Below are 24742 nucleotides of genomic sequence, written 5' to 3'. Positions count from 1 at the left end.
GGCAACACGGAAGCTGTCATTTAATAGGACAAAAAAAAACGCAAGCATCCACAAACAACACTGGAAGCAGTACAGCCAAGAGAAATGCTAACAAATCATGAACTGCTGACAATAAATGAATACATTTGAATGGAACAAATGAGAATTTAGGCTGTAAATGTCACGTTTCTTCCTTAATATACCAATTAAATCAAATTAACCCTATAAAGCCAAACATATCATATTAAATACAAGGCATTTTGCACCCTGTATTTCATTAATATAATATTTGTTTTCCCATTCTCATTTGCTCCCATATAAATACCTTCTATTCTAAATATCATGGTCCCAAGAACGTATAAATACGTTTTTATGTCAGCGCATACAAAAAGCTTTGATGCAGCCTCTGAACTGAAGACAAAGCTTAAAGCAATGGTAGTTGTTACAATAACGGCCAGCAGGTGGCCGCAGAGTATAAGAGATCAACCAGGGCCATGTTGTAAAAACTCTTAATTACTCAGAATTCTAAATAGATTGGTAAATAATGATGAAACTATATTCTAATGCTAATTGCTGCAAAACGGAAACAGATACAAATTTACTTTTTTCCTGGTGAAAGAAAAGACTCATCTTTCTTTTGGTAGTTTCTATGTTTTTCTGGCAATAGAACGCAATATTCTGTGGGCCTTGCAAAATCTGTCAAAATCCAGTAAAACAGTCGGGAGCAAAGGGGGTTGCCTCAGTGAAAATGACTGGGAGTGAATAAGTTAAAAACCTGACGTACATGATCTGACACATGCATTTCACGGATAATCCATTAGAGGGCAGTATCACCCAGCTGCTGGCTTTTCCAACGACCTTGTAAGATCGCCCCAATTGGGAAAGGAGAGGCACCTATACTTATTAATAGTGGGAAATGTTCTTTCTGATTTTTGGAAATACTAATGTTTGAGATGTCTGTTTATTATTATTGTTTTGACAGTTATAAATGTATGAATTTAAAGCATTGTGGCCGGGTGTATCAAATATGACACAAATCAAAAGTCATAAGTGGAAGTTGATTTTCAAAACAAAAAAAGTGTTTGTTTGTTCAAAGGGACCAATAAATACTCTGTTTACAAATAATTAGAATTTTCTCTCATATATTTCATGGTTCAGTCGATAAAGGGTTACATAGAAGTTTGATCCACATCTCGCAAGGGTTCACTTGTGTCATTTTTACATTACACAACTATTTGCAAACACTGAACAAAACAAAGACAAAATTGAAGCCATCGGTGACACTATCTGATGCAATGTAAACAAAGAAAACCGTAAAAGTCCATTACGACTGCTGCTTGGGGACACACGGAGGCGAACGTCTGACATGGACGATGATATTCGGAGACATTTTTAGAGTTTATTACGACCGTTTTTACACAGAGGCTTGGGGGTGGTGCAAAGTCAGAGCTTGGTGATAACGCCAGCATATTAGCATGGATGTGAACTGTTGTTTTTTGTCTTTGATGTTGACTACTCAAAGTCAGCGAGGACCGCGAGCGACATGTGCTCTGCTCTCCCAGTCACCCCCGCACTGTTTGTCGCCCAAAGTTGTTACTTCCATTAAAACAACCCAGAACACAAGATAAGGCTTTAATAGATTTCATTCAAATTGGATTCCGGTTAAGCAAAACATAATAAGACACTCACTTTCCCCTTTATTTTAATTTAGCCAGGCAGCGGCCATTTAAGACAACAACATGCAAAAATGTTGACCTAAAAGCTTCAAAATCACTTTAATGATAATGTATATTATATTATTATGTTTGATACCGCTTTTTTTCAGACCAATACAAGTAACTAAACTCTTCAGTAGCCACCGATGTACCAATACCACTAGTACTTTTGATACATAAATCACCCCCCACCCCCCCAAAAAAAAAAACAATGACAGAAATTTTTTAACAAAAACTTATTTATCCCAATATACTATTTTCCTTAAAATTTCCTGAAATTGGCAATATTCTATTCTTCTAATGTCTTATTTATATTTTTCTAGTAAGAGGGCGGCCGATAGTGCACTCTAAAAACAGTTGGGTCAAAAATAACCCAACTATGGCTCAAAAATGGACCGATTCGCTACTTGGGCCGATATGACCAAACTTTGAGTCAAAAAATGGGTAATTCAGCGTAAAACAACTCATAAATATTGGTTAGATGCTTTACTTGGGCAAAAAAAATTGGGTCATTTTGTATAAAACAACCCAGAAAGTTGGATCAAATTGACCCATCAGCTGCCGTCGCAATTATTATTGATAACAATAACTAGTATCGGAACTACATTTTGACAAAAAGTTCCAAGTTACATTTATAGTTGATTACAATACCCTGTATTAGTGTTGCCAGAATATTTTATTATTATTCATGTTCTTGCCAATTGACTGGTATACAAATCATATTTTTCATTTAAAGTCTTTTGTCACTTTCTTATATTTCCAGGATAGCCGCTAAACCAATAAAAACGAAACTGCAAGGGTATGAAAACTTTTGGAATTTGGAAAAAGATGAAGAAAAATGTCTTGGCGAAACACATTCAAATGCAAGGATATATACAATATGTTCATAACCATCTTAAGAGCATGTGATAAAAGACTGAATGTGTGTATCAAGTGTACCTGGTAAGCGGAAGGTCCTGGATTGGTATTGGTGGTCTCTTTGAAGCGCTCTTCTCTGGAAGCCATCAGAGACATTGGAGGGGAGGATCTCAAACTCGGGTTGTACTCACCTGGACCTAGTCAACCCAAAATTGATTGACTGATTGATTTATTGTCATAGGATTACACACTTTTAACAGTGTAGTGTATTACAATTTATAGAATGTTAAATGAAACTGACATGGGAAAACAAAGCCTTTTGACAACACATTCTGACATTCAAAGGTAATACCAACAAGGAACAACATACACATTGTAACCACCATGAGAATATTCTAATTATGCCAACATATGGCATCCTGCAGGGACTTTATGCGTGTTTTTATAGTTAGCTTCCTTTAAAATGATGAAGAATATAATGTTCCCTAATGGTGCATACACTACGGACCTATTCATATATGCAAATTCAGTAATGGAGAAAATGATTGTGCATGTGTGCGCGACTAAGCACATTTCAAAGTGTGCGTGTGAAGGAAACAGCACAGCAAACAGTGCAAATCTATTTATATGCAAATTGGAATTTGGTTAAACGGTTGGAGGTGCCTCATGGGTTGAGTCCCATGGTGAAATGGGCCAAGTCATAAATTATCCAACTAAGTCAGGAATCTATTCATTTTGAAACAACATTTTCTTCATTGAGACTGTAATTGAAGTCAATATTAGCTCGGAGGCCCACCGAGATGGCGAGCTAATTGGAGGGCGAGGGGCGGTGCTCTCACTGTACCTAGCGCTGCGACGGGGGCTACAGGAGAGATCAGAGATTTCCAACCGGTGATCCGCGGAGGCAGTGCAAGCTGTCACTGGCCTCGTAGTTTCATTGTTTAGCTCGTGCTATAATGAATCAGTTTGTCGTGAGGAAAAGGGTAGCAACAGAACGACATTAAATATCAATCATATAGTCGTGAACAGGCTTGGGGAGTAACGCAATACATACATGCATTACGCAATAAGAATACAAACAAATTTAACTGTATTGCATTACAGTACAGGGGAAAAAAACATGTAATCAGATTACAGGTACGTTTATTAAAAATGAGGATTATTTCGAGGGATTACGCTGGCTAATCGTGTCCTCCGCACGCGGGCAGTTTAAAAAAGCTTCACGGACGGGAGGAGGAAATGGCGACTGGTATTCACTGTTTGGAACTTACTCGGCTTGCTGAGAGTTTGAGTTTGAGTTTGAGTTTGAGTTTGAGTTTGAGTTTGAGTTTGAGTTTGAGTTTGAGTTTGAGTTTGAGTTTGAGTTTGAGTTTGAGTTTGAGTTTGAGTTTGAGTTTGAGTTTGAGTTTGAGTTTGAGTTTGAGTTTGAGTTTGAGTTTGAGTTTGAGTTTGAGTTTGAGTTTGAGTTTGAGTTTGAGTTTGAGTTTGAGTTTGAGTTTGAGTTTGAGTTTGAGTTTGAGTTTGAGTTTGAGTTTGAGTTTGAGTTTGAGTTTGAGTTTGAGTTTGAGTTTGAGTTTGAGTCCAGTGGCATGCTACGCGCTGCAGGTTCCTCCTACCATTTCACTATTTAAACATCATGCACAATATATACACGGCTAAACTTGTGACTGGGATAAAAGTTCATTTTGCAGTTGGTGTCCCGCATCGTCATCCTCATTATTAGGGCGTGCATGTGGGTGAAATGAGCTGCCATGGGGAATGTTGCTTGCTATCCATCCATCCATCTAAACTGTGAGATGTGGTTGCTTTCAGTGACCGTTTTTTAGATTTTTAAGCTGCCCAGGTCCCTATCACCCGCAAATAGCAGGGGCACATTGTATAGAATATATATTGTGGTGAAATTTATTTTTATTTTTTCTTCATGAGCATACTCTGTATTGCAGTAATTCAAAAGTTATCCAAAGTAATCAAGTTACATTACTTTAATATTATAGTACTTGGACTACATTACTAACTACATTTTTTAGCAGGTAACTTGAACCTGTAACGGAATACATTTTAAAACTAACCCCTCCCAACCCTGGTTGTGAAGTAGATAGGTTGTCAGGTTAGTGATTCTTCATGGTCATAAAAGTGGTCCCTGATCTAAAAACCTTGGAAATCTTTGGATGGATAGATGGATGGTTAAAAATGGATGAATGGATAAACAGGTGATTAAAGATGGATGGCTATATGGATGGATAGATGGTTAAAATTGGTGGATGGATAAATAGGTGATTAAAGATGGATGGAAGGATGGATGGATGGATGGATGGCTATATGGATGGATGGCTATATGGATGGATAGATGGTTAAAATTGGTGGATGGATAAATAGGTGATTAAAGATGGATGGATGGATGGAAGGATGGATGGATGATGGATGGATGGCTATGTGGATAGATGGTTAAAAATGGATGGATGGATAAATAGGTGGTTAAAGATGGATGGATGGAAAAATAGGTGATTAATATCGGATGGCTGATAGATGATAGCTATATGGATGGATGGATTATGGATAGATGGTTAAAAATGGATTGATGGATGAATACGTGATTAATAACGGATGGATGGATGGATGATGGTTAGAAAGGGATTGATGGATGAATAGGTGATTAAAGATGGATGGATGGGTGGATGGATGGATGGATGGATACCTGGTCCGGTGTGCACACGTAGAAAAGAAGCAGAATGCCGCGGCGCAGCCGAAAGGAAGCTGCTTTGTCGTCTTCTAGCTTCTTTACTCCGAGCTGCCAAGTTTCCACTTGTGCCCTTCGGTGTCCTGTTGTCCACGTTGTATGCATTGGGTGGGGGGGAATCCTGAAGGCGACAAACACCTTACTGGCGACTTTTTGTTTCTGTAAATTGTGTCATATGGATTATAACCAGTGCTCACCAAAACAGGAACAACAAAGCATGCAAAAGAGTGTTATCAAGTTCACTGATGTAGCATTAGGTCGCGGCCATTTTTACAGGAGTAAGAATAAGAGACTGCAAAAATAATAAAAAATGTATTTGATGGTTTCAAATAATTAATTCATAAAAAGCGACACAGATATAAAATTAAACATAATGGCCAAAATGCTAATTTGTTTTAACTATCTATCCATTAAAATGCAGGTTTCAAATTTTCAAAATTCTGTAAAAACAAACGCGCGTTTTCAATTTCGTCTGAGTAATCGATTACCGGTAGTGTTGTGGGGTTTATTAAAGGTAAAATACACAGAGAAATTGCAGGTTATAAAACCACGACCAATTATCGTAGAAAATGAAAATAAATGAGTATTATCTTTGCCTCTATTTATATATCAGTTTGGGCTCTCCGTGGCAGGCCATCTGTTTACTCGAGCACACAGCCAGACTTGTTGGACTATTAGCCAGCTTATGGCAACACGCTGCTTCCTAGCACAGATGAACAAAGGCTTATTTGTGAATTCGTCATTGCGCTTTTTCTCCACAGAGGCACGAGTGCCGCATTTCTAATACTACTACTGGTGATCTTCACACAATCATCCCCATCTTTAACCCTGCTGCGTTGGAATAATTTGAAATGACTCAAATCATGACACGTGAATGGGTGTCGCCTAAGACAAAACCTGCGAGCTTCAAGTAAAGAAGAATCAGTCTTGTCGAGTGAATAATTGATGGCGAGGGCTGAATATAGCCACGCCGTCCATTTAGACTTAACATAGCAAGAGCTGTCATTTAGCTCTTCGTCCTCGCTGGTCTCCCATCTTTAATCATCTCTAACCAGGGCTGTGGTTCCTTTTTTCATTTATGGACACGGTGGGAGAAAACGTAATAACACAACGGACAAAACACAATTGTGCCGTGCATCATTTTTTACTGATTAGACTTTTATACTAAAGTGCAAAGAATATAAAGAGTTAGTTAAACACCGGTTTTTACTTGTTGGAAACTATACCATCGAGTGAAAGTCAACCTTATACATTTCTTGAAAATAATGTTATATGTGACCTCACGAGAATAAACATGACATTCTAATTAATATTACATTTGTGGAATAAGAGTTATGAAGCAAAATCCAGCCATTTTTATTCATCTCAGAGGGCGGCCATTTTGCCACTTGCTGTCGACTAAAGATGACATCACATTTGCTCAGTGCTCGGGCAATAACCAATCACGGCTCACTTGTTTTCTGAAGCTGAGCTGTGATTGGTTGCTACCTGAGACCTGAGCAACATAGATGTCATTTTCACTCGACAGCAAGTGGCAAAATGGCTACTCTTCTGATATTGATAAAAACTTCTGGATTTTGCTGCTTAACTCATATTTGCAATATTAACCAGAATATTGTATTTAGACCAGTGGGGCTGCACAGAACATATTGTAAAAATAATTAGAATAATTGGGTTTGGCTTCCCCTTTCATTTGAATTAATGTAAGATTACAAATATTGAGTGATATTACATTTTGAGAAACATATCACCGCCCGGGTGATATATGAACATTTAGGCCTAAAGCTCCATGTTTTGTTTAAATTGTTTTTATTATATCTGCTCTGTACCAACCAAATGGCCCGCAGACCGGTACCCGGCCACCAACCTGTGGGTGGGGACCACTGCTATATAAAGTGTATTATTCTTGCGTGTGTGGAACAAATTGATTGGATTTACATTATTTCCTATGGGAAACATTGCTTTGGTTTTCAGGATTAATCACAATTGTTTGTCATAACATGCTGTTTCCTGCAAAGCAATGATTTTGGAGGTACGAGGATTCCGCCCGATGGCATAGATATGTGCAGTGAGACCATTTACCCATAAGCAGCTGCTCATTTGTGTTCTCACTCCGCCAAGAAGTTAAATTTAGAATCTTGAGGGCTTTCTGTGCTGATTATGTGAGCAAAATTCGATAATTACTTGTCAGCCATTAAACGAACAAGCACTTTTTCACCCTCAAAATAGCCATCTCGCCATAAACATTTCTTTTTTTTTTCTTTTTTTTTTTAAGTGTATGGCATTTCGTTAAACCAACAGCGAATATGTTCTCTTTTTTTTTCTTTTTGATTGTCCTTCCTGGAAAAGCCTGCTAATGTGCTGCACAAGCACAGCTGGCGCGTCATCATGAAGCTGATAAGCATCTGCTAAATAATAGCTTTTAGTAGCTGAGGTATGGTGAGTGTCATAAGGCCTTAATAAGGTTGTAGACGAACCTTTTAAAGTAATATACAAGAGACGAAACGTATATCGGCTCTGTTTGCATCCAATTCAGTTTATGGGCAGCACTTTGCTGTACCATTTGCGGGAACGTACTGACTTTTGTACTCTTTGGTATAATGCTTCCAGTAACTATTGTAAATATTCACAGATGCATACAAATCCCGTTTACACTGTGTAGGAATGATGTGCATGCCGTCAGTGGCAAAGAATAAAATGCGAAATGCCTTCTAAGAGCAGTAAGTGGGGAGAAAATTACACCGCATTTCAATGGGCTTTTCCATAGACCAAAACTATTACAAGGAATATGTAAAGTTTTGAGATTATTGCCATTATTAGTGGAATTTTCTTGGAGGGAAATGTCTTGTAATATAGTTTAAAACGGAATAATTTTGCAAGATTAGTCTTGAAATACGGTCATGTGAAAAGGGGAAAATATACAAGAAAAAGGCCTTAAAATGAGAAGAAAATTCTTAAATTATGAGATTAAAATCCAGTATGAAATTATTGCAAAACATTGAGAAAATGCATGTAATTTTTGTCCCTTTTGATCGGTTACATTTTCCCGCTAATTATGACAAATTAATCAAGTTTGGTATTAAAGAGATCCAATACCCAAATGTGCCTTTACAAAGATTCAGCGTTTTGATTTCCCATGCTCCAGACGTCCCTTATTTCACTTTTTATTTGAATTTTTGTTGGCAAGGAGCATCTTTCAGCGTTGATGCAGTGCAGTCGCACAACAACGCAAGCTCTAAGCGCAGTACCACTGGCTGCCATTAGATTTTGCAGCCCCTAATCAAGCGTCTGCGTGGCTGTAAAAAGCGAATCCCCCTCCAAGTAACGTGAGTTTGGAAGGCGTTCAAGAGCAAGTCTCCCTGTGATGAATGTGCGCAATAATGAAGTAAGCCGTCTGTAAGCCTTGGCAGCCACTGCGTCCAGTACAAACACTGACAACCACACCTGGAACACCTGGAACACCAGCACACTACATCCCCCCCCCCCCCCCCCCCTGCGCCAAGTCCACAGGGCCCACTTGAGGAAACGAGCAGCTCGCCTTTTTTCATTTTACATCTTTATTAATCTGGGCGCTCCCTGTTGACTGTCTCTGTGGCTGCTTTGCTCCCAAAATCATCAACCTGCTACTGCTCAACATCTGCCTGTATCCAAACACGCAGCTGCTACATCAAAATGTGCACACCTGCATCGACGGGCGGGATGCTGGCTTGTAAACGCTCGACGACTCAAACATCTGCCGGCCACAGCTGGCCGACCGCAGCGCGCTGGACCGGACGCGAACTTGAGGAGGGTGATGAATGGACAGGTGAAGAAAAGGTATTAATATGAAGCACAATTGATCCAATTAATACAATATAAAAGTGAAGACAAAGTTCTCGTTTGTTTGTTTCTTGCTGACAATGCGATTAGGAGCAGACAAATGAATCTAAACAACAGTCTGCGGAGAGTTGGAAGAGCAGCTCGATACAAATGAAATCTGTATCATTTAGAGCAAATGTGATCACATTAGAGATTTTTTTACTCAATGTGTTTTCTTCAATTTGAGGCAGAAGACACTTGGGGACGAACAACAAATGTTAAATCTCCGACTCATTAAATCAGGAAGTACCCTCGAGACACACTTCTACAAAGTACAGCCCAGTTTGTTATGGTAAACCCCTGATCAGGTAAAAAAAAAACAATGTAGCCTCTTTCACACATTATACTGAGCAAGTTCCATTCCCTGTGTACCTTTGTCCACTTTTGAGGCGTTACATTCCCCTACATTTTGATTGAACTTGGAGGTTACACTGTAGTATGTAAACAATGTTTTCATTTGAAATACAGTGGTGCTTTATAAGGCTGATCCGACATGAGTTTTTCAAGATACAAGGCTAACAGGCTTCAAGTTTCTTTTTTTAGTCAAAAGTTGATTGCTAACTTTGCTAATAACTTTTGTAAATGTAAGAGATATTTCTGGGAGGGGGGGGTGCTTTTGTCTGGATAGACAGCTCTGAGAGACACTTGCAAATATAAAATAACAACAGTGAGATGCTTAGTAAATTGTGGCATCTTGGTTTTACAGTAGCTAGTTAGCATTTAGCTAGCTAGCATTTTGCTAACTGCACGCTGTAGTGGTCGAAATGGGCCAGGTAAAACGATGTAACTTACAATTGCCCCAGTTAGTCATTTTATTTATTTGTTTATTTTTAATAATGGGATAGAACACATTAATGAACATTTTCAATATGTATAGCATTATAGCCGTTTGACCAATTTGCATCCCTTGCCCCATAAGGCAAAAAGGTGTCCAAGGTAAGAAGAGGAGAGAGTAAAAGCAAATTGGAAAAAAAAAAGTAAAAGTATAGCTTATAAGCATAGTACATTAGTACATAGTACAAAATATTGCCATCACCATCAAATGCTTAATTGTATTACATTTCTATAACAAAACAGAGACAATCACACACTATAGAGGATTACATTACTGAAAAACTGCTTTCAGTCCATGTTATGTTGACAAATCTGATTTTGCAGTAACCATGCTCTAAAATAATGCTACATTTGGCAATTCCCGTATTGTATAGTCACTGTTAGAACAAAGCCCCTCAATTCTTATTTATACCGTGGGGCAATTTATGTTAGATGTGCCGTTTTAGTCATGCCCAAAAAATCTGGAAAACTGACATGGTCGAAAACAGTTCAATACTAGAGCTCCACTGTTGAGTACTACATCTTTCTCAGTCCTTGCACAGGTTTTCAGCAATTATCTTCAAACATATACCAGTATAATGGATTTAAACACAAATCTTTACAATGTCCAAAAAATTATTATTTCTTTACATTCTTTTGAATTATGTCATTACCGTACTCTTTCATAAAGTAAAATATTACAGCATTCTATTTTTCTTATTAAAAAGCACATTACGATCATTTCTTAGTTTATTGTAGGTGAGGCTGGAACGGAATAACGGCATTTCCATTCACTTCAATGAGGAAAGATGATTTGAGTTACGAGCATGGTCATGGAACAAATTGAACTTGTATCCAAAGGCACCACTGCAAATGAAATCTGAACACCGAGTCGTCATGTAAGACTCGAGATTGAAACATTGTGACGGGCACAGTAATCACTGTAAAAAAAGAAAATCAGCATTGCCATGACAACAAGTGAATTGCTGGTCATCAAGGTAAGCAATCAATACGACACATCCCGGAGGCTTCATTCAGCTTAGCTCACAATAGGTGTGTGATTGTGGACGCGACGACTACGGCCGATTCAAACTCAAGCAGCGTTTAGCCAACATCTTCTATTTTTGTTTCTCGACTCTGCTTGTTTTTATAACAAGCAGCCAGCGGGAAACTCACAATGAGCAGCACTTCTCGGCCAGAAGAGATTTTCTCACTTAGAGAGTGTCCACACATCATAAAACCTCAAAATGCGCAGCAAGCAACTTCACCATCTGTGCACCAACAAAACTTATTTACTTCGTTCTTGGGAAAACTCGACTTTCTTATGAACATCCTCATGATTACCAACGTTTATTTCTGTGGCTGCATGGCATGCATTTTAAAAAGATAAAAAATATTATTTCTTACTTTATAATATGCTATACAATATTTTACATACAATATTTTAAAATGTCAAATGTGATGTCATTTGTGAATAATATTAATTATTAAAAAAATTACACTTGATATTTAAATGAACAATAAAAAACGTTAGTCAAATATTCTAATATATTCTATTAAATATTTGATTTAAAATATATTCAAAAAATAATAAATTTGTAAATAAAAAAGTATTCATAAAATGAATGCAAAACTAATATTTAGAAATATGATGTAATTTTTAACACAGTTAAATTAAATACACATTAATACAGTATATGTTTATAATAAATCATAATTCATTTTAGAATCATATTTATTTTATGTCATCGTTCATTAATGAATCAAATTTTACATTAAAAAAATTGTTATAGTCAATGTCAGAATATTTGATTAAAAAATTTATTTTTTAAAGTTTTAAAAATATGGACACATTTAGAACAAATTTGCATATATGATTTAGAAAAAAATTTCAGCTCTTATAAATTTTACTCAAATATATTATACTTGTAAAATATAAATACACATTTTATAACCAATGTTAATATTTATTAAAATATATATTTTTTTATATAGAGTATTTGATCAAATATAAAATATGATATCAATGTTATATAATTTATGAAAAACATCTACAAACCCAATTCCCAAAAAGTTGGGACACAGAATGCAAGAATGTAATCTCTACCCATCTTCGCTTCTGAGACACTGCCACTGCGAGAAGCTCTTTTTATACTCCAATCAAGTTGCCAATTGAACTCAGAGGTAACTGGTCTTCCAGCTGTTTTTTTTATAAGTGCAATTGACTTTTCCAGCCTCTTTTTGCTACCTGTCCCAACTTTTTTTTTTGATTTGTCTGAACAAAATGTTGAAATTTGGCACTTTCCCATAATTGCATTCAGTTTTTATTCACCATCTGTATAGTGTCCCAACTTTTTTGGAATTGGGTTTGTAATATTAAAAAAAAAAAAAAAACATGACGTGCAGGTAAAATGATTGACCTCTGAATCCAGACCATCTCTGATAAGGCTATACAGTATTCCTAATAGAGTGGCTGTGTGATGCTTAATTACTCAACTGCAGATGGGGTGAGGCATCAATTAGGACAGCGATTACCATTCATTATGCTTATTAGTAAGATATCATCGGGTATGCCACTGAAAATGAAATTCATTTATTTGGTCCAAAAGTTATTTATTTTCCAACAAAAAAATAAATTTGATCTCTCCTCCATTAGATGGTAGAAGGCGCATAAGGAAACAGTGCATCAACATTTTTGTTTGGTAATCTTTTTCGAATGTAAAATACAGTATGTTCCATGGCTCAATAAAGTTGTGAGACACTGCATTAGGAAGTTGGTGTCTGAAATAAACAGGTTGCATGTACATCGAAAGATGACATTCAAAGTGACATTGTCAAGTAAATGGTTTTGCTTGTGTTTACGCTTTTAATAGAAGGAACACTGTTCACTGGAACAAATCTCATAAAGCCACCAACAGAAGCGCATATCAACACGGGCACATTTCATCCGTCGACTTCATGCAAATGCAACGATGAGAGCCGCCGAGCAGCAATAATAATAACAGTCATGTGTCGCCAGCATTTTCCACTTTATCTGCACTAATATCAGTCATGATGACAACAACGCTCTCTGCTAGCTCGGTGTAACTGGCGGGATATTAAAAGACGGATTTCATTCGTATTATTATTACTCCATGCGTCACTTCACACACACCGTAACTCATAAAGCACCAATGGTCGGGAAGTTATAAAGAAAACGAACGGGGAAGAAAGGACAACGAGTACAGTACGGCCAAATCGTAAGATTTGACAACCAAATTGTACACATCGTGTTCACTTTTGAGATTTCAGAATAAATAACTGAATGGCAAGTGAAAAGAAAGGCCAGAATCCCGCAGTTGCTAATAAGCCAGGTCGTGTGAAGTCTGCAGGGATGTGCGAGAAACAAAACAAAAAAAGTCACCTTCATAAAGGTCGCATACGTTATAAAAATCTATTTGTCCAGTGTGACGCTGCTCACAGACACGAATCAGTCACACGGACAGACGAGGCGAGAGCACCTCATTAATGTCAGGGACATGTGCATGAAAAAAAAAAAAAGAGGGGGAGGGGGGGGGGGGTTGCCTGTGCAATATTGCTCTGAGAAAAGTACATTATGGAGAGTTGACAAAAAGACAGATGTCATCAAAATAAATCAAATCAGAGCAAAAAGGAAGACTGATGACAAAGACAGAGTATGTGAAATGTGGCGGAACATAAATAAAATCAAGTCGGGCCGTGAAAAAAGAAGATGACTGCTGCGCGTTGACACCACAGGGCAAGAGACGTATGTTTGTCACTTATTGACATTCTTTTCATTGCATTTTTATGACACGTGGCGCTACTGGCAACTGCGGCCCCCATTTATGGCAGACCAGGGACCAAATGGACTTATAGATTTGCCATGGATTTTACCGTCAGCTGTCAAAGTAATGATGATGCCGGGGGTTCTGCTGAGCATTCACATGCACTACACAGAGACAGACACACACAAACAAACACATGTACAGTGCATATACCATGAGAAAACCTGCACAAGCACTGAGGTTCGAGTTTGCTATTTATTTCGTTTTTGATAAAGTCATTTATCACTCAAAACAGTATGACCTGACAATAGTATAAAAACATGAATTTCATTTTTGAGAAAACACCGCAATCAAGCCTCAAGGAAAACCAACCAACCAAGGACAGAAGGTATGACTGACGAGGTGTCTTTTTTTTTTTCATGTACTGAGTGCAAACTCATTGCGGGCACAATGCCACAGCCTCACACTTAACCTGTTCCCTTCGGGAACCCCCAGAGAAAACGTCGGCTTGTTTACATGCTAGCTTAGTATTGCTAGCACTGCTATTTTGTTGAAGCCTTATATGCATTCTCATGACTACGTATTTTCATAATTAGATGGCCATGTTTGACTATCGCGGTAATGTACACGGCATCGCTTTGGGCGGAGACTTGATTTGGGCGGAGGAAGTCGTGAAGTGAGGCTACATTCAGATCTTGCTAGCAGTTTTAACACTGCATACTCCCCTGTTAAGTTTATTAAGAATGTTAAATGATCGCTTTAAACCTTTGACAGAAAAGTTAGAAAGCTATGTCACTTATCTTTCCATCGCTTTGGTCAGAGACTTGAATGCGGCGGAGGAAGGAATGAAGTGTGGCTACATTCAGATCTTGCTAGTAGTTTTTACACTACGAATAATAATGTTAAAATGTGTCTTCAATTGCTGCCTGTCCAGTTATTAAAACGTAAAGTTGAGCAATAGTAACACGTCATTACAAATAAGTCATGCTACCAACAAAGCCGGCTTGTTTACATGCTAGCTTAGTATTGCTAGCACTGCTATTTTGTTGAAGCCTTATATGCAATTCTCATGACTACATATTTTCATAATTGGTTGGCCATGTTTGACTATCGCATCTGACAGTTGCGGTAGCGCACGTTAAGTCAGCAGCGTCGCTTTGGTCGGAGACTTGATTTGGGCGGAGGAAGTCGTGAAGTGAGGCTACTTTCAGATCTTGCTAGCAGTTTTGACACTCTATACTCCCCTGTTAAGTTCATTAAGAATTTTAAATGGCCGCTTTAAACCTTTGACAGAAAAGTTACAAAGCTCTGTCACTTGTCTTTTCATTGCTTTGGTCAGATTGAATGCGGCAGAGGAAATAATGAAGTACGGCTACATTCAGATCTTGCTAGCAGTTAATAATAATGTTAAAATGTGACTTCAATTGCTGCCTATCCAGCTATGAACTGTCACCGAAAGATTAAGTAACTCCTATTATTCCTTTTGAAAACAGACCAAAGTTGGCCTAGCGCTCTCCGCTTTATTATCCAATTGAATTTCAGTCTTTCCGATCAAATTGAATGTCAACATTTCTGCTATCCAGCTATTGTCCTCGCCAGTGAGTTGGCCTGCCTCTCAGTGGCAGTCCGCGCGGACCCCCATTCATCTCCGCATAAGTGGCGGGAGAATGAAATTGACAGCAATGAAGAAGCAGAAAGGCAAGCGGTGTAAAAAAAAAAAAAAAGTGACAAAAGAGCCAGTGAGAGCCTGTGTGCGCCGTCGCTCGGGGGGGAATAGTGCAACGTGTCACTAATCTATAGAAGGCAGAGCCCGTGCCACAGCCCTTCGGGGGAGAACATCGGTCCAAATTAAATTCTTCACTCGCTGTCTCCGGGCGCTGCCTGCGGGTGTATCCCACGACCTCGGCGGAGAAGAGGCCATTATAAGGCGGGGAGAGAGAGAGAGGAGAGAGGATGGAGGCAGGTGAAGAAGGACGGCGGACATTGTTGTTACTGTAGAGAAGATTTTTATTATCCACCCAAGCTAGCCCAAGCTTTGAAAAGTACACATCACTCTGCTTCAGAAGTTTAACATTATGCTTTTGGCCACTCTTCTACAAATGAATCTGGCAATGGCTGTGGATTAAAACGTACTTTAAGGAGCGGATTGAAGACATTATGCAAATTATTAAAACCGCTGGAACAAAGCAAACAAAAGATGACGCAAAAAGAAAAGGAGTAGCTACCAAAGAGGAAATATTAAAGTGAGTCGGATAACAGGTGTTCGTGGTGTGTTCAATGGCCGCGTGAAGACATCTTGGTTCATCCAACGTGACAGAGTGTAGCTTTCATACTTGCCGTCGCCGTCACTTCCAACATTAAGCTTCTCGCTGCACATGAAAAAGATGACGAGACGGCTGCGGCGGTGCCTTCATCCTTACTTCCGCCCCCTGTGCCTGTCTTCGCCGCTCCTTCCGGAATATCGGTCGCTTTTGTAATATCGGTCAGGACGTCGCCGTCGGCTGCGGCGCGGCATGTGGCTAACGACTACAGCTACCGTGTCCCCGGGCCTGTTTTCATCAAGTGCTCATCAACGAGGCTCTGCGTGGAGCCGGCACACGCGACGCGGCCACTCAGGTAACACAGGTTCAAGCGTTGATTATGTAAATCAAGCAATCATTTTTGTTTTACACTATTTATCGGACTTTTCTTTAACTTATGTCAGAGAAGGGCTTTAGCGCGTCCGCCCACGCCAACCGAGACGCTCCTCCGCCTACAAACGCTGCAAATGAAGCTCGCAAAACATAAACAAGATGGAGTTGTTGTTCGTGAGTCTCATCTGCAAGACACTTTTGCACATTTAGTCACATGGGTAAAAAGTATTGGGGCGCACAAATGACTGAAAAGGCCGTCTGTCCCCAAAAAACTGTGACCAAAAAGTGACTTAAGATTTGTGTTTTGCCTTTGACCCCATATTATTAAAGCTGCAAATAACGCAGCCAAGCAGAAAGCTCAGATTTTGTCACCTGAGACTTTTCTACACTTTTGCATGCAACGTAGTCCGCGCATGTTTTTTTGTCAAAGCTTATTCACCAACTTTCATTTCTAGTCGTAAAAAAAATATCTATATATGATGGATTAAAGAGTCAACTTCAAATGTATTTGAAAACAAAGGCAGCATGTTCTTGGTCGGAGACTAATCAGGGTGTAGGAAAAGTAGCAAAAGAACTAATTAAGTAAAAGTCAGGAAGCAGTCAAAGATAAAAGTTGTGGAAAAACAGAATCCTTGGCATCATCATATTAGTAGTGGAATAGATGCTAGTGCTGCAATGTCCCACTTATTAAAGTCTGAAAATTGGCGCCTCCTTCTTTTAAGGACTTTTTGTTAAGTAGCGAAGTTTAAATCGCGGGTGACAAAAGCAGAGAGAGACTTACTTTGGCCACAATGGAGGATGCCAGACGCTGTGTGGCTGATCTGAATGCGGCTGTGTGTTGATTTTTGTAAAGCTCCTCTGGACGCTTTTCCACCTGACACAAAATAAACAGCATTTAGCAACGTGGATACTCAAAGGGTTGTAACGCCACCACACCGATGCTATTTGTTAGCCCTTCTTTAGTGTTCCCCCGTTATGCGTTAGCATTAAGCTAGCAGCAAAGCTACTGTATGGGTAATTGTCTTTTATTTATGTTTAGTTTGAACTGGGAGTGTCAATTTTTTAAAAGTTGTGTTCACTATCTGGCAACTGCTGCTTGTTACGAAGTGAGTTGAGCTCATATCACTCCGATTTGACGATTAGTTTCTTGAAAATCTCATAAGCTCGGGGTCGCTTGCATTTCAAGGCACGACTGTATGAGTAAATTGAGTTACGGGTTTGGTCACAACCATACCTGGTAATCTCCTGGGCTAGGTCCTTGTATGGACTCCTTGTTGAGGAAAATGCTGTTGCGTTTAGTGGTGGAGCCAAAGCCTCCCTTCCTGGCTCGCTCTAAAAGTGCCCTTTTCAAACTCTCCTGAGCCAAACCCAAGTCCAGCACATTGTAGGAGCCGGGACCTGGACACAGTATAGTAGGGAGTAACACTTTACCACCAAATAGAGTACTCATAAAAAATAACATTTAAATGAATGAATTTGAGCGTGGGTCAAGCTGTCACCATCATTAACTAAACAATGTTGTGAAGAGTATACTCTAAGTTATATATATTTTTTAAATACAAATAGCTGGGTTTCTGAGGTGGCTTCTTAATCATCAATCTTTTTTTTCCAAAATATGTCTATGAGGCTGTGTGGCAAATGTATTTACTACAGTCCCACACAGAGTTCCGCCGCCTATAGGCTAAACTTGGCTGAAGATCCACCACTGTCTGAAACATTTTTCATGCCAACGACAGAAGGCGAGCTGAGTTGCATTGAGCTTTATTAGATTTTTTAGCATTAGCCAACAGCGCTAGCCAACAGCATTAGCGTCTGCTAAGTGGCATACTTGATTGCAACATGGTAGATATTTGTGTTTAGTGATATTGTCTGTACGACCACTCTTACCTTGCTCATGTACTGAGCAATCAGAGGTTTCTAGCTGGTTCTATGGTTTTCATTACACTTTTAATTTGTTTTCACTTCTGTGTTGCCATCCCTCCCCCCCCCCCCCCCCAAAAAAAAAGTATTTCCTTCAGTGTAAGTTCAACATTTGGAGTTGCAGTTAGACCTGTAAATCCAATTAAACGCCCACGGGGTGACCCGAATAGGGCTGTGAGAAAAAGGTGCCCTCACAATCGTGTACTTTTAGAGCACTCCTGCAAGGAAGTGTGGTCAAATATTGCGGAGTTAACTGTATATATATGGCATGATGATGATTTATGTTTGTGTTGTTTTGATGCAGTTTACTGTACAGTTGGCTTTTAGATAGCACTCCACCCACTCATTCCTAAAACAACATTTGTGGCTTTATTAACTTCCCCCCCAAATGTGTTTGATTATTTATGTAAATGTGGAGGCGAGAAGACAATTTGGCAATGCTAATGTGTTTGCATACAACTAGCAAATACAACATTGCAAATTAACACAAATGAGCAAATATTTGTCCCAAAAAAAAATGCTACTGGGATGCAAACTGACCCAACTGTGATGCTTATGTAAGAGACACATTTAGGCTTTATGTAGGTGGTTTGTGACTGATGCCAACCGTCCCTATCTTTAAATGGAACACATGATGGAAAATTAACTTTTTATTGTTTGTGTACAAATACTTGTGTCTCTCGAGTGCCTGTTCACCAATCAAATTGGAAATTAAACAAGTCAATGTTTTGTGTCCCAAATTGTGTCTGCGAGCGAGCCCTTCTGAATTTACAAAGCGATAATTGAACACACTTTCTAAAAAAAACATTTTCATGTCAAAGCAAAAAGGTAAGCAGCGCATACAAAGATTCATACACTAACTATATTGACTCATCTAATAATGTACATGGCTAGCTAGATATTTAGCTAGTTAGCTATAAAGTGTTTTTTTGGTTGACTTCACATTTTCAATACCGAACTTCACCTATAGGCTACTGTAGTTATCTAGCTAGCCAGCTCGCTAGCTAGCTCATCTGATTGCTTGGTGCTAAAGTGCTACCTCAATGAGTGAAAAGAAGATCATTCATGCCGTTTCTGTGAAGCCTCACTCATGCTTCACCGTTTGCCACATCTCGAGCATTTTCCACTTTAAAAATTGCACATATTTCCAACCGAAATTACATTAAAACCAAGAGGTAAATAGTTGCCAAGATCTAGGGCCAGATCCAGCTAAAGTTCATGACATGACTTAAGTATACTGACAATTGATGCGCTAGCATGATGATAGTAAACCGATTTGCCAGGTACAAAAAAAAACACACATGCTTACCTGGTGTGGAACCTCCGTTGCGGTTAGGCGGGAAACGCTCAGCAGTGACACCAAATGAACTTTTGTGCACCGTCGTTGCACCGCGAGACATTTGAATGGCGCAACGCGGGTCGTTATAGGCACCAACTGCTGGCGACTCTTCCTTGGCAGGCTTGAACCTCTAATGGACAAAACAGAGAGGCGACGTCTGCTTTAATGCTCGTTTATCATGCTAGCGTTTCATGTCTAAAACCTCTTTACAATGACTCCCTTGCTACCTGAGATGCTAATGCGCTTAATCCAGACCCACACTTTGACAATAAATCACAATACGAGACCTCACTTCTTATTGCACACAACACATAAGGCCTAAACTCCACTCGGCCCTCCAAAAAGCACAGCTCTGGTGCCAGAGGAATTTTTTTATTTTATTTTTTTTTAAGGCAAAAGCTATTTTAACACCGCTCAAGTTGTGCTTGTCAAGCTCGGCTCGATAGACCTTTCATCAGAGTTTCTCCGTGTCAGCCGCAGCGACGCCAGCCTCAGCAGCACTTATAGCACACGCAGGCTAGCGGGTTCAGCAGAAGCTCTGAAGAGTGGTGGAATAATACAGATGGATTTTACATGATTTATTGTCATGCTGCGTAATCCATAATTTTCTACCTCCTAAGGGGGTATATTATTGAAAATCGACTTTTTAATGTCTTGTATACAAATAGTGGATCAGTCTGCCCACCCATAAAGTGTGAAATTAAAACAACCAAGTAAAGCTTTTACTTGCTTATTTCTGAAAATGCTTCTATGAGCGAGCCCTTTTGAACGACCGCCACTTCGGGCTAATTTACATAACAGCCGCCCTCACATCTGTAACATGATCACCAGGTCTGGTTGAGGATCCAAAGTCACTTTCAAGCAACGGGCCCCACTGACAGTGGGTGATTTGTGCGCGTGTGCGATGCATTCAAATTTGTTGGATATACAATTTACAGTAATGCAGCGCTAGCTTGTGATAAGCAGTCCGCATACTGTAAGTTGCTCACTCAGCAAAATAGATGAATGTCTATACGGTGAACCGCAGCTAATCTCAGCGGACAGCGAAAAACGGAGTAATTAACAACAACCTTAAAAATGTTTATCATCATTTCAAACTTATATTATACTTAAAAGATAATGGCTTGCAGATGGTTACATTTAATACCTTAATGGATGTTGCCTTCACAACCCATAAAAATACAAACTGTCAAGTAATAACAAGAAAAGCTTGCACATTTTAAAAGCCCCTCAGCAGAGCAAAAACCTCATTCTTTGGCAAAAACTCTCCATAACAGTTCAACGTACTTCCTTGATAACGATTACTACGTTTCTACTAGCTTTGGCATACATTTATGTCATTGTAGGGTATTTCAGAACAAGCACAAGATCTGTGACTAGGTGTGTATTTCAGCATATAGTTGAAGAACAGGTTCCGCAAAAATAAACACAAATTTGTGAATTGACACGATCACTGTATTGTACCCGCACTACAAAATGTCTCGACATACTTAAGCATCGCCATTTCTTGTCAAATTCTTACACAAAAACAGAGGTGGCAAATCCAGGTCCAGAAAGTAAAAACCCTGCCACTGTTTTGGCTTTAGCCCCACGTGCTAGCTAGCTAGCTAGCTCCCATGATGCTCGTTTACCTGCTAGGGAGCTAGCTAGCTGGCTAGCTAGCTAAAGCCAAAACTGTGGCGGGGTTTTTACTTTCTGAACTTGGATTAGCCACCTCTGCCCAAAAACAAAATGTGTGTCTTGTTAGGAACAGATGAGCTATTATTTGACATATTCCAAACACGCAAGAAGACCGAAAATGAATTTTTGCATGAATATCTTTGTTGTCACATGACCTGCTGTTTGAAGGCCACCACATTGGTGGCGTGTTATACATGCAAGGAGGCCCATCTGTCAGGCTCACGCTGCGCCTTTGCTCTTTTTCAAGTTTTCCTCTCGCAAAAAAAAAAAACGACTCCCAACTGAGCTTTGTTAGCACTTTACTGAAGCTCATTTGAATTCTGTTATGTTGTCAAGCTTGTTTTCTTCCAAACCACACCCACACACACACACACACATTTGAGAACAATCCCACATGTGGTTATTGTCCAAATGATGTTGCGGCAAAATTGTGAAGATTCTAAGATTGAGGCGACTACTGGACAGATTTCCCACTGTTCCTCTTATCCTCTCATTCCTCCCTCAGTGCCTCCTTATCTCATTTCCTCTCTATCCCTCCACAGGAGAACACGCAGAGTCACACCGAGATGAACATCTAAGAAAACTGTCGCCCTAGGTTCTAACGCCACGCGCACGCACGCACGCACACTTGCGCACAGCATGTGGTCAGAGAAATTGGGTCGGAGACTGCCTTGTACATAGACGCGCATTTGTGTTTTTGTGCTTGCGATGACAAAAGAGTAAAAACTTGAAATGGACCTTATTGCCCTTTTTCATTGTATCGTCACCAACACGACACGTGCATATGTTAGAGAATGAGAATGTATGGTTTCTGCAGGCATCAGCAAATGTAACTTGATGCTTTTTAAAGCAAGCTGAAACTAGTTTACACACGCACACACATACACACATATATGCATAATACTGTTTATATACTAGGGATCAGTGGATTATAATATTTAATCCTAATCGCATGATTCCATTTGTAAATCACAATTAATTGCATGTTATGTCTGTTATAAATGTAAAATATTTGTTTTTCAAGTTTTTCATGCTCTTGTTAACATAAAAGTGGTCAAATATAGTCACCAAATAAAAATATGGTGGTATCTTTTAGTTAAAAAAAGATAACGTTAGCAATTCATAGTTATTTGAAGTTAAAAAGGTACTTAACATTTAAAAGGAGTGTGAAACATGGAGTCATAGATTTGTCGAGGTAATTTTCCGCCACTAGGTGGCATTAGTGTTTCATGTTGAACATTTTTCTTTTCAAATTCAAAGAAATCGATGGCCATTTTGTTAATTGTTCATTACAATAAGTCACCAGTCACCGCAAATACATATATTTTTATCACATTTTTTTATTGCTAAATTGAGTTATAGTGACTACTTTGCAAACATTGTGTGTAAAACGCAAATACAACAATCGTTTTGAATTTTCTCTGGACATCGCATTCAATGATTTTTAATGTCATTTAAGGCCTTAATTTTAGCAAAAATCCATTTAATGACTTTTTACGTGTTTTAATGACTTATTTTAATTGACCGTGATCTACAATCTGCGTAAAACACGCCCCTATGTCCCTCCATTAGACGCATCAAAACAAAATGGGCATGGAGGTTTGAAAAATTGTGAGATGCCCCTAAAAATTTAAAGAAAAGAAAAAAAATCACAATGACGGGCATTGAGGTTATCATGTCAGAGATGGAGGCAAGGAGAACAACCATTTTTTTAAAGCATTTTTATTGACATGTCAATGACAAATAATCTATCACAGAGGCCGTAAATGCAGTGTCGCCAGAGGTGAAGGAAAAGTGCTCTGATATTAAGATGGACGCAAAGGAAACGGATATCTAACCAAATAGGAAACTCCGCCATCTCTGGTATACGTTAGCACAGCGGTAGGCAAGTTCGGTCCTGCATGTTTTTGACATCTCCCTCCTCAAACACAGCGTAATTATGAGCTGATGAACACCTGGGTTGGAGGCAGGAGACACAGAAAACATGCAGGACTGCGGCTCTCTAAGAGCAAACTTGCCTATCCCCGTGTTAACGGGATGAGGGTGAAAGTGATGAAATTCATCGTGTCATTTTGAGGTAATTATTGATTTGTTCCTATTTGGAATTCTTAATATCTTGCAATGCGAGACGACTCGGACGAAATACATTGACCAGATCCTTTATTATGTGTGCATAATCATGGTCTGAGGAGGTTGCAATTGGTTCCCAGAGTAAGAAGAAACTCAAGAAAAATCGTATTGATGAATCACAGATTTATGCTTCAAATGTTCGGGTGCACAATTTAAGCAGAAATGTGTACGTACGCGCCCTTTGTGAATGTGAAGATGTTGTTCTCCATTTTTGTTCCTTTGCTGATCCTGACTTTCTGATATTATTTCTGACTTGATGTTCCTTGCCCTGACATGTGGACACTGCAGTACTCCGCAGTCTCCACTTGACTGCAGCATCCCGTAATCTTCTCTTACATAAAATGCCTCTCTTTGCAGTGGAGAAGTATCATAAATACAAGCTTTTACAGCAACACAATTATGGCAGTCGTTAGAATAAGCAAGTGAGCGCACATTTCCTAACCTTCCTGCTTTTGAACGTGCTAATAAACTCATGTTCACCTCATCTCTTCGAATCAAACTGAGAAAAGGAGCTCAGCGTCTGGATCTGGGACGCACGCTGAACTGCGTTCTCCTATGAGAAGTCGCTAATTGACTGCATTTATCTCCCAGATTATATCCGGGAAATATTTTCAGTGTTGCCATTATGCGGAGTCATGTCGCTAAATGCATCCAAATGGATCCTAATTTGCTTATCCGGGCCAGCGGAATCGATAGTTTGTTTCTCATCCTACGGGGACAATGAAGCCATATTGTGTGTCGTGCTACTGGAATTGTACCAGAAAAATGCAAAGTGACAAAGTGGAATGCACTGTGATACTAAATGGGACGAGTCGGGTGGGGAAGGAGGTACGTTTTGTTTTGGTTTATGAAGAGCACATTTTAGACTATAAGGTATGATACGTTACTATTGTCCATCAAGTATATACCGCACATTCTACAAATGTGATAAGCCAGGTTAAAATGATACATTTGATTTCCCCCACTTGCTGTTCTTGTTCCCAACTTGATGTCCCAGTTTCTAACTTCTTCTTACTTTCCCTGACTTTGCATCACTCTTTCTGTCTTGTTTTTACTTCCCCCGACTTCCCTCTCCTGTTCCTAAAAATCGCTATTGCCGTTTCTGTTCATTGTTCCAGACTCATTCTTACTTTCCCTGACCTAATTTGACATTTAAACATTTCTGTGGATATGACTGGCCCGTCTCGATGTGTTCATTGACCTATGGGGGCGGTCATGATTGAGCTCTATGAAATCCGAGTAGCCCGCACAAGCATGTGACATGTCAGGAATTTGAGCAATTATGTGAATTCAAC

The 24742-nt window shown here is 39.2% G+C and overlaps 1 protein-coding gene across 5 annotated transcripts in view; it reads right to left on the bottom strand.

Moving 5' to 3' along the window:
* Positions 1 to 24742, bottom strand: part of stpg2 (sperm-tail PG-rich repeat containing 2) — a 118967-nt gene that overhangs the window by 85920 nt on the left and 8305 nt on the right. For all 5 annotated transcript variants that reach the window (XR_015094889.1, XR_015094888.1, XR_015094887.1 and 2 more), the window contains exons 7-11: positions 19608 to 19767; positions 17613 to 17776; positions 17160 to 17252; positions 5248 to 5410; positions 2634 to 2749 (exon numbers count right to left, since the gene is read on the bottom strand). Coding sequence is in view for 2 of the 5 variants with exons in the window: in XM_086076681.1 (XP_085932807.1) it covers positions 2634 to 2749; positions 5248 to 5410; positions 17160 to 17252; positions 17613 to 17776; positions 19608 to 19767 (696 nt within the window). In the remaining 3 variants the exon portion in view is untranslated. The remainder of the gene's footprint in view (positions 1 to 2633; positions 2750 to 5247; positions 5411 to 17159; positions 17253 to 17612; positions 17777 to 19607; positions 19768 to 24742) is intronic.

This window comes from Leptonotus elevatus, chromosome 5, assembly GCF_054856555.1.
Source record: "Leptonotus elevatus isolate MCC_2025b chromosome 5, RoL_Lele_1.0, whole genome shotgun sequence".
Taxonomy (NCBI): domain Eukaryota; kingdom Metazoa; phylum Chordata; class Actinopteri; order Syngnathiformes; family Syngnathidae; genus Leptonotus; species Leptonotus elevatus.
This window is presented reverse-complemented; position numbering and strand designations above follow the sequence as displayed.